Consider the following 17,721-nt stretch of genomic DNA (forward strand, 5'->3'; position numbering starts at 1 on the left):
CTTTACTGGCCCCATTCCCGCCTCTTCGACCTGTTTGTTTCCTCTCCACCTATCCTCTCCTCTATCCATCTTCTATCCGCCTCCCGCTCTCTCCCTATTTATTTCAGAACCCCCTTCCCCTCCCCCTTTTCTGATGAAGGGTCTAGGCCCGAAACGTCAGCCTTTCTGCTCCTATGATGCTGCTTGGCCTGCTGTGTTCATCTAGCCCTGCACCTTGTTGTCCCTTAATATCTTTGCTGTAGAAAAAATTACCTCTATCAGATTTAAATTTAGCAACTGATCAGGCATCCAATGCCATTTATGGAAGAAGTTTTGAACAGTCTATCACCCGTTGTGTGCAGAAACACTCCCTGAACAGTCTGGCCCTAATTTCTAGAATAAAATCCCCAACCAGTGGAAATAGTTTATGTTTATCTACTCAGTCTTTTCCTGTTAATATCTTGAAACAGTGCAATCTCTCCTCATAATTTAACCTCTTAAATTCAGGTATCATTCTTGTAAACCTACAAGGTCAAACCCTGGAACTCCCTTCCTAACAGTACTGTGGGTCTGTGTACTACTCGTATTGCTGTAGTTCAAGAAAACAACTTACTAAGTGCAATTAATGATGGACAGAAACACCATTTGGATATTCTATGTTTAGAGTGCATTCTAACTATACCTTTTGTCAACCAGCTAACCAATTTGAATAGCTGTAACCCATGTTCACTATCAGGGTTACTGAGCACATACTCGGAACTGCACTGCAACTACACATGCTCAAGAGATGGATGGTTTTGGATTCTTGATGGTTATTGGATCTTCACTCATCCAGGCAAGTGGAGAGTATTCCATTGCTCTCCTGAATTTTGTCTTGTAGATCATGGACAGAAATTTCTTATTCATTCATGGTATGGGGGTGACTTAGCCATCTTTGATATGTCTAGTTGGTTGTTTTGGAGGTTTTCAAGGCAAATTTACATTCTGTCTCCATGTATTTTGAGCCCTGTTGCCATAAAGGGTACTGATTAATCAGTAAGCCGACTTTACCAACCCTTTTCAGCACCCTTTCTCGTGCAGTGTAAATTACTTTCTCTTTGAAATTTGGTATTCATTCATCTGATCTAATAAATTATTAACAAAAATCTCTGACAGCACAGCTGACTTTCATCACAATTAGAAATTACAGTTAGTCAGTCCTCTGGAATCTGCAAAACAAAAATCAGAAAATCCCAGAAATGTTCAACAAGTCAGGCAACATTAATGGAGAACAACATAATTCAGATTGGTGGATGATCAATATCAGAGCAATACCTAGATAAACTAGGTAATGAATAACTAGAACAAAATCCATCCGCAATATATATCCCATTTTCTTCTCTATAAATGTTCCTGACTTCTGAGAAGTTTTTCTGGAATATTTTATTTTTATTTCAGATTTCCAGTACCTTAAGAATTTTGCTTTTGCTCGAGAATCTCTATGTTGTGCTAAGGTCATAGAATTTCTAAAAATCAAATAAAGCGCATGAAGTCTTATACTTACTCGTATTCTGATGATCTGGGCAGTCCTTCTGAAAATGTTCTACTGAACCACACAGCTTGCAGCAACGGCCTGAAAAACAACACCATACGGTTGACGAATTCTGAAGTGCAACTGAACATATTTTGAATTTTCAAAATATGAATATGTTTTACAAAATATGCTCGAGCTATTGAAGCCAGTAAGAATGGAAATTGTGGATGGACTGTTCATAATTTTGCAGACTTCCTTGACATTCCATTAACCTTCCTCATAGCTTGCTGCACCTGCATGTTAGCCTTTGGTGATTTATCAACAAGGACAACCTAGGTTCCTTTGTACATCTACATTTTCCAACCTCTTACAACTTAAGAAATACTCCACGCATCTATTTTTCCTACCAAAGTGGATAAATTCATATTTTTCCACATTCTATCCCATCTGCCATATCCTTGCTCAATCAATAAGCCTGACCAAATCCTGCTGAAGCCACTTTATATCTTTCTCACAACACATATCCCCACTTTGCTTTGTATCACCCAAAAATTTGGAAATATTACATTTAAACCCCACCTCCAAATTGTTGACATGTATTGTGAACAGTTGGGGCTCCCAAATACCGTTTCTATGGTACCCCATTGTCTCAGATTGTCAATGAATGAACCAGTCATTCCTACTCTGTTTTCTGGCTGTTAACCAATCATTAATCCTTGCCTTTAGGTTTACGTCCTATCTCATGTGCTTCAATTTTCTAAACCAGCTCCTGTAGGGATTTCATTAAAAGACTTGAAAATTGTAGTATTCTATGTCCACCAATGCTTTTTCATCGATTTTGTTAGTAACATCTCGAGTCCAGTGACTGACTCGAAACGTTAACTCAACATTCTCTCCACGGATGCTGCCAGACCTACGGAGTTTCACCAGCAATTTTTACTTTGGATCTTCAGCATCCACAGATCTTTGCTTTATTTCATAGGTAATGATGAACTTGCACAAGATACTAGTTAGGTCGCAGTTTGAATATTTTGTTTAGTTCTATGTGGCTTACCCAGGAAGGATGTGAAGTCATTCAAAGGCCTGCAGAAGAGATTTACAAGAATGGTTCCAGGGATGTGAAATTTCTGTTACGAAGATATGATGGAGAAGTTGGAACTATTTTTCTTGAAAAAGGCAAGTCTAAGAGAAGATTTGTGATAAGTTTCCAAAATCATAAGGTGTCTACATAGGGAGAATGTGTTCCCACTTGTAAAAGGATCGAGAACAAGAGGGCATAGATTTAAAGTAATTTGCAAAAGAAGCAAATGCCATGTGAAAATATAACCTTTTCACTCAGCATTTCAGTGCAACTTCATGCTATAGAAAATCGTGCTATATGGGGCCTATGGGAAAAGCAGTGTTAGGGGCACAAAGGACGCAAGTATATTTTCCAAAATTCTTCCTCACCTGTCATTCTTCTTATAGCTTCATTCTTATAGCTGCAGTTATAATGACAGTTTATCAGACAGGTGATGCTGCAAAGAGGCAATACATTTATGAATCTGACCTTGCATTTGCAATGAAGTGACAGCTGGGCTTTAAATAAGAGTTCTGCCACTGGAAATCCCAGCAATGGTCAGTACTGCATGATAGTGTGAACGTGATCCAAAAGAGGTGAACAGTGCAAAATTGTGAGGTAGAGCTCACAGCCAGCCACTCTCCATGAAACTCCCCCAAAACTGACACATTGGCAATTTTAGATGTAATCTTGAACACCTGCCTGAAATAAGTGGAAGGTCATTGGAGTGGCCATCATCCAAAAGAGGTTAGTGCAAAATTGTGAGAGATAGAGCTCACAGCCAGCAACTCTCCATGAAACTCCCCCGAAATTGACATGTCAGCAATTTTTAGTAAAATTCCTTCCTTCATTTAAACATTGATCTGACCGGACATTCCATCGGCACAGATTTCTGGATAGATTTTCAGATAAGTGAAGCAGAGGAATCTGACCTTTCTTTCCTACATGGACCATTGGCCTGAAGTTACTTAGTAGGATTTAAATGCATTATAAAACTGAGTAACACTGCATTCAAAATAGTGCTGGAAAAGAGCAATCCATATTATCCATACTCAATGGAATCGCATTATAGCGAACACAAGTTTGCATTTTTCAAATACCGTTTCCCTATTCGTCAATCGAGTTACAGCCAATTCGCGTCGCTGGAACACCCACTGTATTAGTAAACTGTTACTGTGTCAAAACAAGGCACTTGATACCTTATTCTTGTGTTACCTTCTTCATTAAATTAGGTTACCCAAATGCCAATTCCAACATCACAGACTTCAAGTTGGATCTAATTGACAGTTATGACATTTTCATTCGTGGTTTAAAAGCACTATAACTATTGGCAAAAAATCTGGGCATAACTGAACAATTCTGACTCAGTATGTTCCAGGCTTGATCCTGGTACATGCCCGTAAGCTGGCGATACTTATATGAACTATAACTGGTTACAGGGTTTCTGATTACAGTTTCTCAGACCATTATCTCAACATCATGAAGACTCAATTGTGCTCAGTTACTCAGGGTGGAGGACCTAAACTAAGGCATAGATATGAAGCAAAACACTTGGCTACTTGGATGGGAAACTAAACGTTAGGTGCACAAGTATTAAGGAAATAAGAAAGCTGAAACAGGTGAACCAAGACAAGGTTGTAAAACAAAAGCTGGATATGAAAAGCAGACATTTCAGCAATGAGGAGAGGTCAGAGGAATTGGGGCTTATTTCAATCGAACGAAAAATTGATGAAGACCAAGCCACAGGATTTCAATGTATGAGCAGTTTTGAACTAGATACTTACATCTTTCATAAATTTTTCAATTTCCCTTGAGACAGAACAAGTAAAAGACTTGGTTTGATGCAATTTGTTAAATTGCTGTATTTCATAATAAGGTGAACATGCAGAGCTGGTGTTAAGAATAATGACAACCGCCATTTATATAACACCATGAACACAGTAAAATGCTCCAAAGAACAATTCTAACTGTGTGAAGTGACTGCAAAGAAGCTATTAGAGTAGGTGACCAAAAGCTTTGTAAAACAAGTTGCTTTCAAGTTTAATCTTAATGGAGGTGAGACAGATAAAGAACACATACTAAGTTCAATCTGTACTATTTATCTATATGTAACATGCAACACTATGTTAGTGTATGATCTTATTAACTAAAACAAGATGATTTCTAATTAACCTCCAGCAATTTATCATTTTTGCTTCAGCAAAATTTTTGCAGCTTTCTGTTTAACAAACATTACTGGCAAAAAGCCTCTGTGAATGTTTGTTTCTTACGTCTTACCATTGGTGTTCACACACAGAAAGGAAAGGTCGACAAAACACTCTGCCTGGGATCAGTGACTCTCCAAAGTGAGAGTCAATTATTAATTAACGACATAAGCTAATGAATTTCTCATTTTCCAGTGCATAGAGAAGCATTATCGAAGACTGCTCATGATCATCCTTTCCAGCTACTTTCTAACTCTGTCTGAATTTTAAAACATACACGCATACACAATGCTTTAAAACATGCCATTCAATGAAACTATTTTCACAAATCCTTTTGAGGAAAAATGGTTAAGTAATTTACATGATGATACAGCATATTTTAATGATGTAGCATCAGCCAGATAGGACTGGAAAAGACAACTATAACCTATCTCTACACATCTATATAAATTAGACGTAAATGTTGAGATTAACCCATGGTCCCATGTCCACCCCACAGAACAACAGCCCAAAAACAGTCAATATCATGGGAGGCAATAAAGAAATTTTGGGGGAGAAAGGTACTAAATTAAACCACAGAACTATAAAAGTTTGAAGAACAGTGCGTGGTTATGATCTTATTTAAACCTGTCATGGTTTGAGTGAAACCTACTGATGCAGTCATATGATAATCTGATTCTATTTTTCTTAACTAGAATAAACGTGACACAATTCCGTTCAAGCTATCTGCTATTTTTAAAATTATAAAACATGAACATCTTTTATTTAAATCTAGGTCTCATCTACATGAAAGAAAATTTAACTTTATGCTGGGAAGGTAGGGAAGAGAGTTGATCAAGGAAATGAAATTCTTGTGTTTAAGGATGTTTTTTGACATCTGAAATACTTGGATGGTTCAAATTAAATGTCTTATATATTCAACAGAGATCAGAAAGGGTCTCTTTTGTGCAATCACAGCAAGCTCTTTGAACCATACATAAACAGAATGGGGTTTGTGTTCTAAAACCTCACATATTGAAATCCACATACAAAGAGTAAACACAAAGTAGCAGTAATCTTCTACGGTTGAGCCCATAAGGAGCAATGGAATGGATCTCATGGATCAATGCAAATCATGAAGCATCTAATCTGATTAGGTGAAATGACTGCAGCTCCTAATCACTCTTTAGAAAAAGTGTGTTCATTCTAGTTCATTGACAGGAAGTAGTCAATCTTGGAACCATATGGTCAGATTAAGACAATGCTGAAAAACTGCAAAACTAGTGCAACTTCTTTGAAACCAGTTATTTGATTCTGTGTGAGGAATCAGAAATACCAAGTACAGCAATATGTTAACTGAAAGTAAATGTACTCTGTTGCCATTTCATCAAACTGAACAGTATTTCCATCGATGGACTCTTCATAGAGTGACACATCATTTTCAAAAATTTCATAATTTCAAATAACTTGAATGAAAACAAAGAAGATAAAATGATTTGAGTTATGTAACTTTAAATCAGAAGACTCGCTGATATCAAAGCTCAATCTGATATTTTCAGAATAGGAAATTCTGTTTGCTCTTACATTTCTAATGATGCACAGGTAGTGAAATGATTTTGTTTTAATGTGTTATAGGATGACAGTAGAGATTGACATAACAGGGAGACAATGGACTGGACTGTTAATCCGGAGACCCAGATAACGTTCTGGGGACCCAGGTTCAAATCTGGCCATGGTATATGGTGGAATTTGATTTCAATAAAAATCTGGAATTAAGAGCCTAATGATGACCATGAATCCATCGCCAATTATTGGAAAAATCCCATCTGGTCCACTAATGTCCTTTAGTGAAGGAAACTGCCATCCTTTCCTGGCCTGGCCTACATGTGACTCCAGACCCACAGCAATGTGGTTGACTCTTAACTGCCCTCTGGGTAATTAGGGATGGGCAATAAATGCTGGCCTAGCCAGCGATGCCCACATCAGGTGAATTAATTTAAAAAAAAACTTTTCCTGGTAGTTAGCAAAAAGAGATGACACCTTTCACCTGTCTGAAGTTTTACGTAAAAGAATTACTTTGAAGGAATTAATACTGCTGTATGCGTGGAATTAGTATTGCTGCAATCACATAAGAAGGGATGTTGTGGTGCAGTCGTAATGGTAACCTCTGAGCCAGGAGGCCCAGGTTCAAATCCCACCTCTCTAGAGGCGTGTAATAAGATCTCTGAACAGATTGATTACAAATATCTGTAACAACATAAAAATAGGAGAATACACCATTCAGCCCTTCATGCCTACTTCGCTAAGATCATGGCTGACTTGGCCCAGGCTTCAGCCCCTTTCTTCGCGTCAGCTTCTCATAGCCCTCAACTCCTTGTTATTCTAAAAATCCATCCACCTCCTCTTTAAATACATTCAGTGATCAAGCCTCCATAACTCTCTTGGGTAGAGAATTTCAGACATTCACTAACCATAGAGAAAGAAATGTCTTCACATCCCAGTTTTGAATGAGTGCCCTTATTCTGTAACTGTGACCCTTAGCTCACTTGTTGAAACAGCTTCTCAACATCTCAAGCTATCCCTCAGAACCTTGTATTTTTCATTCAGATCACCCCTCATTATTATAAACTCCAATGAATAACGGACTAATCTGTTTAGCTGCCCTTAATAAGTCAATCTTTTCATCCCATCAATCAGCCTAGTGTATCTCTTATAAACAGCCTGAACGTCAGTATATCCTTTCTTAAATATGGGGACTAAAACTGTACATGGTACTCCTGGTACAGCCTCAACAACACCCTTTACGGTTGTAACAAGACTTGCATAATTTTAAATGCCGTCTAGTAATAAAGGCCAATATTCCTTTTGCTTTCTTAATTACATGCTTTACTTGTACGTTATCATTTTGTGTCTTGTGCACAATAATTCTCTTTAACCTTGAAGCAGTGAGTCCTGGATTCAGGTCCCTCCTGCTCTGGAGGTGTGCAATAGCATCTTTGAACAGATTGATTTAAAAATATCTATATAAGAACATGTAGGTGCCCCTGCACTGCACTTTTTTTTGGAGTCTTCTCCATTTAAATACTAATCTAGTATCACTCGCAAATTACAGTAGTGTTCCAAACTTTCACCACATGTTGAATGACGAACTGCTCCCCAAAGTCACTTTTGAAAGATCTGGTTCCAATTTTAGACCATACTTTTTAGTACGAGACACCCAAAATTTAATTGGATCTTTTCCTTTGTAAATTTCCTTCTGTCTTCCAAAGTATTTCATTGACTGTAAAGCACATTGGAATGACCTAATGAGCAATAAATGTCTCTATTGTGGGTTATATTAAGGATTTCAGTTTAATGTGTATAAGAGGTTATATAATGCCTGTGTGTGTTTATCAATAGAACTTGAACTTTTGATTCACCATATAGGCTTGTAGAGGCAAGAAAACCTTGACTTTGCAATGGAGGTAACTGCTGAGTGTTTAAAAACTTAAGTGGTAAGAAAATTAACCTGGAGGTGCAATTATCCAGTCTGCTGTGTTTAGACCAATAACACTGTTCTCTATATGTAAGCAGAAAGAGAGAGTTCTGGAGAATTGGCAGAATCAAGCAGGCCTATAAAGAGGGAAATGTAGCTACAGAATACATACCCTGGGTGTGTTCATGTAAAAGACTCTGTCTTGTGTGTGTTAACCAATTGTCAATCCATGTTAATACATTAACCCCCAGTGCGGTGAATTCCTATCCAGTGCACACTACATCAACTTACAGCTCTGCTTGTTATATCTTCAAAGAAGTCTTGCAAATTTGCCAAGCATGATTTTCTTTCCTCAAAAGCATGCTGACTTTGTTTGATTGTATTAGGTTTTTCTATATGTCCTGCTATTTCTTCCTTAACAACTGACTCTAGCATTTTCCCAATAACCATAAGATACAGGAGCAGAATTAGCTCATTGAGAATGCTTCACTATTTGATCATGGCTGAATGTTTCTCAACCCTATTCTACTGCCTTCTTCCTATAACCCTTGACCCACTTACTAATCAAGAACCTATGTACCCGTGTTAAAAACACTCAATGACTTGGCCTGCAAGACTTCCGCACCTATGAGTTCCACAGATTCACCACTCTCTGGCTGAAGAAATTCCTCCTCATCTCAATTCTTGGTGAACTGTTAAGCCAACTGGCTAAAAGTTTTCTGCTTTCTGTCTCCCTCCCTTATTGAACAGGGCATTATGTCAGCTACTTTCTCATCCACTGGAACTCTGCCAGATTCCTGTGGGTTCTGGAACAATTTTACCAATGCTTCCAATATTTCCGCAGTCACTTCCTTTAAAACCCTTGGATGCCAATCATCAGGTCCTTCAATCTCATGTCTCCCTTCAATCCCATTAGTTTGTTAAAAAACTGCTACAAGATCTTCCTTCCGATTACCACCTGGCTAACCTTTGGGATATATACAGTGTCTTTCACAGTGAAAATTAATGCAAAATATTTGACTAAATTACCTGTCATTTCCATATTCCCCATCATCAATTCCCTAACTGCACTTCCCAAGAGTCCTATATTCACTTTAGTTCTACTTTCTTTTTATATCAATGTTGAAGCTCTTGATACGTGTTTATATATTTTTTGTAAATATTCTTTCATTAACAAGTTTCTTTTTTATTCATTTTTTAGTCATCTGCTGCTGGGTCCTAAAGATTTCCCAATCCTCTGACTTACCAGCAGTTGACGTTGCTTTGTATGCTTTAGTTTTTGATTGGATACTCTCCTTGACAACCTTTATTAACCACAGCAGTTTATCCTTCTTATCCAGTCCTTCATTTTTGACCAGAATAACCTTTCACTGAGCATTGTGAAATATCTGCTTAAGTGTCTGCCACTGCTCATTTACTGACCTTCCACTTAGCCTATTTTCCCAGCACGCTTTGGACAACTCTTTTTTCATACCTCTATAATTACCCTTATTTAAGCTGAGGACACTGGTTTGAGATGCAGGTTGTCCTCTCCCAAAGTTTACTTGAAATTCTACCCTATTGTGTTCATTGCTGCACAGAGCTTCCGAATTTCATGATATATAACTAAATCTAAAATAGAGCAGCATATTACACAGGGATAGGCTAAGAAACAATCCCTGATGCACTCTAGAAATTTGTGTTCCATGTCATCCCCACCCACCTTACTTGTCAGTCAAAATGCAAATTAAAATACCATGACAACTGTAGTGCCCTTATTACAAGCCTCCATTATTTCCCAATCTACACTTTGTCTCACAGTAAAGCAACTCTTTGTGAGCCTATAGAAAACTCTCAGCCATAAATTCTTTCCCTTGCTAGTCCTTATTTCCACACAATGTGATTCCACATTACTGTGCCTGTATCTCACTGCTCATCACGGTGTTGATACCCTCCTTTATGAATAACACTACTGCACCTGCTTTACATTTTGCCTACTTTTCTGGAATGTCAAAAAGCCTCAGATATTGAGTTCCTGGTCGTGGTCATCCTGCAAACCCCATCTCTGTAGTAACTATCAAGCCAAATTCATTTATTTCTATTTGGGCTGTCAACTCATCTATCTTGTTACAAATGCTGAGTGCATTCAGTAGAGTCTCAAACTTTGACTTTTTGTCAATAATCTCTCCGATTCTAATTTCTGTTGTACTCTTCTATTTATATTTTCTGTCCCTTCCTTCACACTTTGATAATCTCTGCACTAGCTTGCATCTCTGCTTTCTCTTTATGTATTTTAAACTTGCTTTCAATTGAATTCTTCACTGTCCCACTGATTAGATTAAAACCTTTACTGCAGCCATACACAAGTTGCCAGGACACTGGTCCCAGCAGGATTCAAAGAAGGCTGTCCCAATGGAACATTTCTCCCACCACTTGAATGGTGCTCTACACCATGATGCTTTGGTCAGTTTGCTCATCCTCCCTACAATCTGCACCCTTGTCCACACCATGAGCAAGAACCTCATATCTATTAGACAAGGACACTAGCTGAGGATCCTTCCAAAACTAAATTCTGGATTCCGGTACCTGCCTCACTGACTTTCACATTCATCTGTCCCTGTCTACAGAAAAAGGAGTGAAGGCTTGTTTTAAATTGGTGTCTCTTAAATTATATTTAACTTAAATATTTCAATAACATGTAGATCATATTAAAAAAGATGATAATATCAAAGCTTAACAATACTGTAAATCACAGCACATTGTGATTTTCCTAGATATATTTAAGGCATTAATACAATGCCAACAATTCCTATTGGAAAGGGTGGACCTAGAGGTCCGTGCTGGCTTCAGGTTTCTCCTCAGCAAATATAAATGATTTGAACTTAGAAGTAGGGAAAGCAACCTCTAAATTTGTTCACAACAGAAAATTTCAGGGTTTGGCAAATGGCAAGATGAATTTTAAAGAACCGCAGGAAGGCACAGAATGGATAACAGAATAGGAATAGGTAGGAGATGCAATTCAATGTTTATAAATGTGAGGTGAATAAAGAAGTACTAAATAACTGGGAAAATGAGGAAAGGTATGCATGAAGAGAAATGTGGGACTCCAATATATACTACTTAGCTCTGCAACTACAGACATGTATGCACACAAAGATAAGTAGAGAAAATGAAAAGACCCAGCAACATTTCACGTTTTATAATTAGCATCCACAGCATTCAGGAATAAAGTGGTAAGGATAATTTTGGATAAAACATTGGTTTAACCAATGTTGTCCAAACATTACCCATTAGCAATGTGCAGACTGATTTGTAATCTAAAATGTGGCTAATTGCATTTCTAATTAGTAAAAAAAAATAAGCAGCTGACACTGCTGTTGGACATATACAGCAAATGTGTGTGTACTTTAGCCTTTGAATGTTTGTTGGTAAAACATTAAGAAAAAAGGTCAAACGTGTTGATATTTTTAAATTCTTTCCAGTGATTTGCTACTTTGCATATTGAAAGTACTTGCTTGTTACGTAAACGCTCGTGAGATTACACAAAGGGCTTTCTAGTAAAACTAGTGTATTTTGTTAAATTATGTCACTGTAGCCACACCTATGGTTTGCCAATAACATCTTCTAGACTCCAATGGGCTAGGCCATAGCTACTGTACTATGTGCCATTTTAGAAAATATATTAAAACTGCAGCAAGCATTTATGCTTAGATTCATCAGGTTGCTGTTAGAAATGAGAAAATTACAGCTATGAAGGAAGCCTTGAAGTACTGTTACCATTTGCACTGGAATAGAGAACTTTGAGAGCAAAGTTAATATGTTCTTTTTAAATGAATGAAAGTATTTGCCTACTCAATTGCGTAAAAATTATTACTGTTTTTGGGGACTTTGTGGCAAGGATTATCAATGCAAATTATCACAGAGGAGCAAAATTGTTAGAAATGTCTTAATTCAGAGGACTGGTGGAGAATGAAATGCATTGCTTGTGCTCCACTGTTGCCTGCTAGGACGTGAGGGAACAGCTTAGAGTGATTACCTTTCTGATCTTCCTCTTTCCCTGTGACAAATCATTTAGTTTTTGCTCAGTAATACATTTGAAATAAAATATTTTGTCATGTGCTTAAATAACAGGCACAAATCCTTGAGTATCCAGGTCACATAATTACATAAAAACTGTAAGAACTGCAGATGCTGTAAATCAAGAACAGAAACAGAAGTTGCTGGAAAAGCTCAGAAGTGAGCCTTCCTCAGAAGGGTCACCGGACCCGAAACGTTAACTCTGATTTTCTCTTCACAGATGCTGCCAGACCTGCTGAGCTTTTCCAGCAACTTCTGGTTTTGTACGTCATTACATACTTTTTTTTCTATCCTTATTATCTACTTCACAACCATTTTAGCTGGGGTGGTGAATTATTCTGGGCTGCCAAAGTTGATTAAGTTTTCTAAAGATTAAAAGTAATTAGCAAATTATAATTTTAGTAATTAGGAGATGCTGAGTACCTTCGAGATTATGACATTCCCCTTTCATTCAGAGGAGAAGATCTTGAATGTAACCAAGTCAGATAGAATATAATCTCCTCTGTGCTACGCTAACCCAGGGGAAATTACTTTGGCCAGCATCTCCATAGACCCTAGACCACAATTTCTCAAAGCAGGTGGGGCTTTTCTTCGAGACAACAAGGTGCAGAGCTGGATGAACACAGCAGGCCAAGCAGCATCATAGGAGCAGGAAGGCTGACGTTTCGGGCCTAGACCCTTCATCCTTTGGTTTTAAAGGCCAGGATTTGGTGTGGCTGCAAGTTAGTAACAAACCTACCTCCACCTAACCTGAAAGCCGTGACTGAATTTGGTTCAAGCATTAGTTACATGAGGTTGTGGCTTCTGCTCCATGTGAAAAGTGGCCATATTTGGGACAGCAGGTGTCCCTGGATCAGTGACCCCAGATCAAGCCTAGATTAAGGCAAGTGGAGTTGGGGATTGTTGGAACTAAATCGGCACTAGTAAAAGGAATGTCATTGAGAAAGTGGGAGGTGACATTAAGCAGCGGATGTGCATTTCTTTAGGGAGGCCTTCTGTGGGACACATGGTTCCCCATCAGGAAGCTCTGTCCTTGCAACCATAAACCTATCTTTAAGCTCCCTTTCCTCAGCAAAATCCTGGAATATGAAACAGATTTCCAAGTCTTGGTTATCCTTCCCAGAGTTCCAAGTTTAAATCCCTGCAACCTAATTGCCTTCTGTGCAGAGATGGCTTTGTGTTTGGTCCTTGCTGGAAGTGCAACTGACAAATGCATTGACATCACCTGAGGGCGAACAAGCCTGTTCAGTCTCAGCATCCTACCTGACCCTGAGCTGAGCTTCCAATATTATCCTTACCACCCACTTCTCTCTCTGTATCCTCACACATCTCCCATTCCCACATTAGCGCAGCTGCTGCCAAATGCCTCAGCTCTGCCTTTGTTAACCTTTTGTTTTTGCCACTCTGGCTGGCCTGCCACTTTGGTCCTTCCGCAACATTGAGCTGATCAAAAAATCTGCTGTCTGTATCCTAACTACTATAAAATGCTATTGACCCTTCAGCCATTTTCTCACTCACCAGCTTTGGCTTTCAGCTGGCAATGGTTTGATATTATTGGCATTCTCATTTTTAGATCTCTCCATGGCCTCCCCCCTCCGCACACCTACACTTTCTCCAGCCCTATAACACTCCGAGATCATAATGCATCTCTAAGCTCACCTCATAAATATCTCACATTTTAATCATTTCAACAGTTGCCAGGTCTGTAAACATTGGAATTGCCACCATAAACTTCTCCACCTCTCAACTAGTTTGTTCCTTAAATTGTACATTTTGACCAAGGTTTCAGTCACCTACTTTTAACGTGTGTGGGGCTCAGTGTTCAATTTTAATTTGATAACTGTTTCTGTAAAATCTCTAGGGATAGTTTACTGCCATAGATCACAAAATATGAGATAGCCTCATTTCTTTCAGCTCGAAATATCATGTGTTTGCATATACTCAGCGAATAAATTAACCTCCTCTTTCGAACTCAGAATGTGAAAATTAGTCAGCCTCAATTTTTCAACCCTGCACGTCTTACCTCAAAGCTGAAGTCAGTGCATGGGATCAAACAGGTGATAGGAGCTGTGTTGTGGAGCTTAGAACACTATCCAAAGCATGGAGAGTGAAGAACTGAAATGGGTCCTCCAGTAAAACAAATGAAGTACAAATCTTCTTTCAAGCTAATATAACTAAAGTTTGCTAACTTGCCAAATATTAGTGCGGCAGCAAGGGAATTTTGTACTTGGAGAAAACTGATTCAAGAATGGGGAGGAGGAGGAGGAATCTGGCTTGAATAAAATGCACAGCAGCAAATATGCCATCACAACAGAAACAGCCATTGGCCTGATGTGGGGACACACATATCAGAATAGGTTCTTGAAAATCATTGGAATGGTTACATTGTCATCAGAAACAGAATGCATATGCACATACTTAAGTGAGCCAAATCAAACTAAGTCCAGCAAAAACTTGTCTACCAGTCAGTTGATGTAGCTGCTCAATGGAATTAAAAAATCAGTGAAAACAAAAAATGCTGGAATCACAGCAGGTCAGGCAGCATCCGTAGAGAGAGAGCAAGCTAATGTTTCAAGTCTAGAAATCTAGTGATGTAGTAGAAAATCAACGTTATTCAAAGACTATGAAAATGACCTTAATACCAAATTTACTAGTTTCCAATGATTCATCATCAGACTGCAGCAAAAATGAGGAGCTATCATATCACATCAGCAACAATTACAGAACTGGATACAAAATTGCGTCTCAGATTTTGAGCCATAGCTGCTAGGGAAATCTGAATGTTGTCCATAACTCGTCACAACTATTGGTTTCCATGAGTATTATAGGAGCTCTCATTTCCACAACTGTCAATAACCTTTTGACGATTAAGAATTCAATCCTGACTGTGTTTGTCCATAACTTGAACCACACCCACTTTGGCTTTGCCTATATCCAGAAGCAACACCAGAGTGCTCATATCCACCATGAACCTGTCACCATGCTTGTAATTTTGGCTTAACTGGGCACTACAGGCTCCACAGCTTTGAGCTCTAGGCTGACTGAAATGTGGAACGGTAAGGTTTGAAAACAGTAAAAATGTCAGAATGTGTAAAGTCTACATCTAACTCCTTCTTGAAGATGTTGGCCTCAGTCACTTTCTGTAACAGATATTTGTACAGGCTTATCACTCTCTGAGTGAAGACATTTCTGTTCATCTCAGTCGTAAACGGCCTACCTCATATCCTGAGACTGTAACTCTGATTCTGGACTCTCCAATCACTGGGAACATCCTTTTTGCATTTACACTGTCTAGCCCTGTTTGAATTTTACAAGCTTCTGTAAGATTCCCCCCTCATTCTTCTCAACTCCAGCGAGTACAGTCCTAAGCAATCCAGTCTCTCTTCATATGCCAGTCCTGCCATACCAGGAATCAGTTTCGTAAACCTTCATTGCACTCCCTCCATCGTCAGCACAGCCTTCCTCACCAAAACTGCACACAATACTCCAGGTGTGGTCTCATCAAGGCCCTGTACAACTGCAGCATTCTCTGCTACTGAATTCAAATCCTCTCACTATGAAGGCCAACATACTATCTGCCTTCTTCATCACCTGCTGCACTTTTATGCTTACTTTCAGCGACTGACGTACAAGGGCACCCAGGTCTGGCTGCACTTTCCCCTTGCCCAATCTATTGCCATTCCGATTATAACCTGCCTTCCAGTTTTCCTACTATAATGGATAACCTCACATTGATCTACATTATACTTCATCTGCCATACATTGTTTCACTCACTCAACTTCTCTAAATCACACTGAAGCATCTCTGCATTCTCCTCACAGTTCACTCTGCCACTCAGCTCTGTGTCGCCTGCAAACTTAGAGAAATTACATTTGGTTCCCTCATAATTCCCACATGTAGACTTTCTACAAGATTTCATCTTAACATCTCCTGATTGAATTGCATCAGAAGATATCCCAGGATCAACCACATGTGTCTGGTACTGATCTTCTGTGCCCAGGTGAGCATCTACATGTAGCAGAAGCCGGACCAAAAGCCATTTGAAGTACTTTGGATCTTAGGCTTTCCTTAGAGAATTAACAATTATTTGGTTGCGTTTTTTTTAAAAGGCTAATCGCTGCAGAGAAAGTTTTTCCTTCAACTGGTGTGTGCTTGTTTTGATTTCTTTAGAAGACTAATACAAAAAAAATTATATTTTCATTTTTTTACTTGTTCGTCAACTTTGCAACTTTGTCAAGTATTGTTTTTATAATAAATCAATAATTTTGTCATTTAACAAAACCTGTTGATGGATCTTTTTGTTTTGAACCTAACCTTTATAAAGTATATCAATTGCCATACTGGCAACTGGGGTAAACATTTAAAGATACGTTGTGCTAGTGGAGAGGGGGAGCTAGAGAGAAAGAATACACTTGGTTCTACTAAAAAAAAGCGTAACGGGTACACAGCAGTAGGATGCAATGGAAAACTGTCTGAAAGGATTGGCATAAAGATGATGGGCTGAATAGCTTCCTCCTGTGCTATAAAATTGCAAGTTCTGTGGCACTTTTTAGGTTTTCACTGTTCACGTTAATGTGATTTTTGGCAACATGTGGTTCAAGTCCTGTTTTGGTCTGACAGCCAAGTAATATCAGGCAATATGACAAAATAACAAAGCAGATAGAGTTTGTATGAAATTTATCTGTCTGATTGATAGGTGGTGATCTCAATTGTAATTCGAAGTATTATTAGTTATAATTTCAATACCTATTCATTGTTAAATTCCTGTACTGCAATGGAGTCTCTGATTGTTGCTTTCACTGAGAATGCTGTAGTTGCTGTTCAGTGTAAAAATTGATGATACACTCTGTCAGTTATCCCCCTCTCTTTCTCCTTGTGCCAGCTGTTCACCCCTTTCCGGCTCCTATCTCGTACTCTCCCGTTTTTGGCTTCCATGACCCGGACACTAATTGTGTTGGTGCACAGAGGCAGTGGTGCGTTGTAGAGTCAACTCACGTATTGAAATAACAGTTCCTGCTTTCTAGAGAGTTTTTTAAATTAGTCACTATCAAGGCACTGCAGCAAGTGAGAAATTCGATTTTAATAAGTGCACTGATTGTTTTACACTCTGTCAACACTCTTCATCGACACAACCGGTGAATAGAAAGCCAGCCAAAAAAGACCAGGAGTGCAAGATCAAACCAGTCGGTATGAACATCTAGAATAAACTGCCAGGAACATTACTAAATTATCAAGGAAGTCCTCAACCCAGAAACAGTGATTTAAACTTGTCATCTTAATAACAAGTTTATCTGCCAGCTGCAGGGTAAAACTAAATTTTGAGAGTTTAAGTCCTATCATAAAAGGAATATTATATGCTGTTTGACTCTGTAGGAAAAAAACATTAAAAGTTGAACATCAAGAGCAAAACTCTTTGCAATCGACATGACTTTGTGAATAGCATTTGTGGAACCC

At 38.6% G+C, this 17,721-nt stretch overlaps 1 protein-coding gene across 1 annotated transcript in view; it reads right to left on the reverse strand.

Moving 5' to 3' along the window:
• Positions 1-17,721, reverse strand: part of zcchc9 (zinc finger, CCHC domain containing 9) — a 31,574-nt gene that overhangs the window by 5,852 nt on the left and 8,001 nt on the right. Inside the window, exon 3 of the mRNA XM_020510149.2 lies at positions 1,523-1,591. Within this exon, the coding sequence (XP_020365738.2) occupies positions 1,523-1,591 (69 nt within the window). The remainder of the gene's footprint in view (positions 1-1,522; positions 1,592-17,721) is intronic.

Source organism: Rhincodon typus, chromosome 3 (assembly GCF_021869965.1).
Source record: "Rhincodon typus isolate 14 chromosome 3, sRhiTyp1.1, whole genome shotgun sequence".
Lineage (NCBI taxonomy): Eukaryota > Metazoa > Chordata > Chondrichthyes > Orectolobiformes > Rhincodontidae > Rhincodon > Rhincodon typus.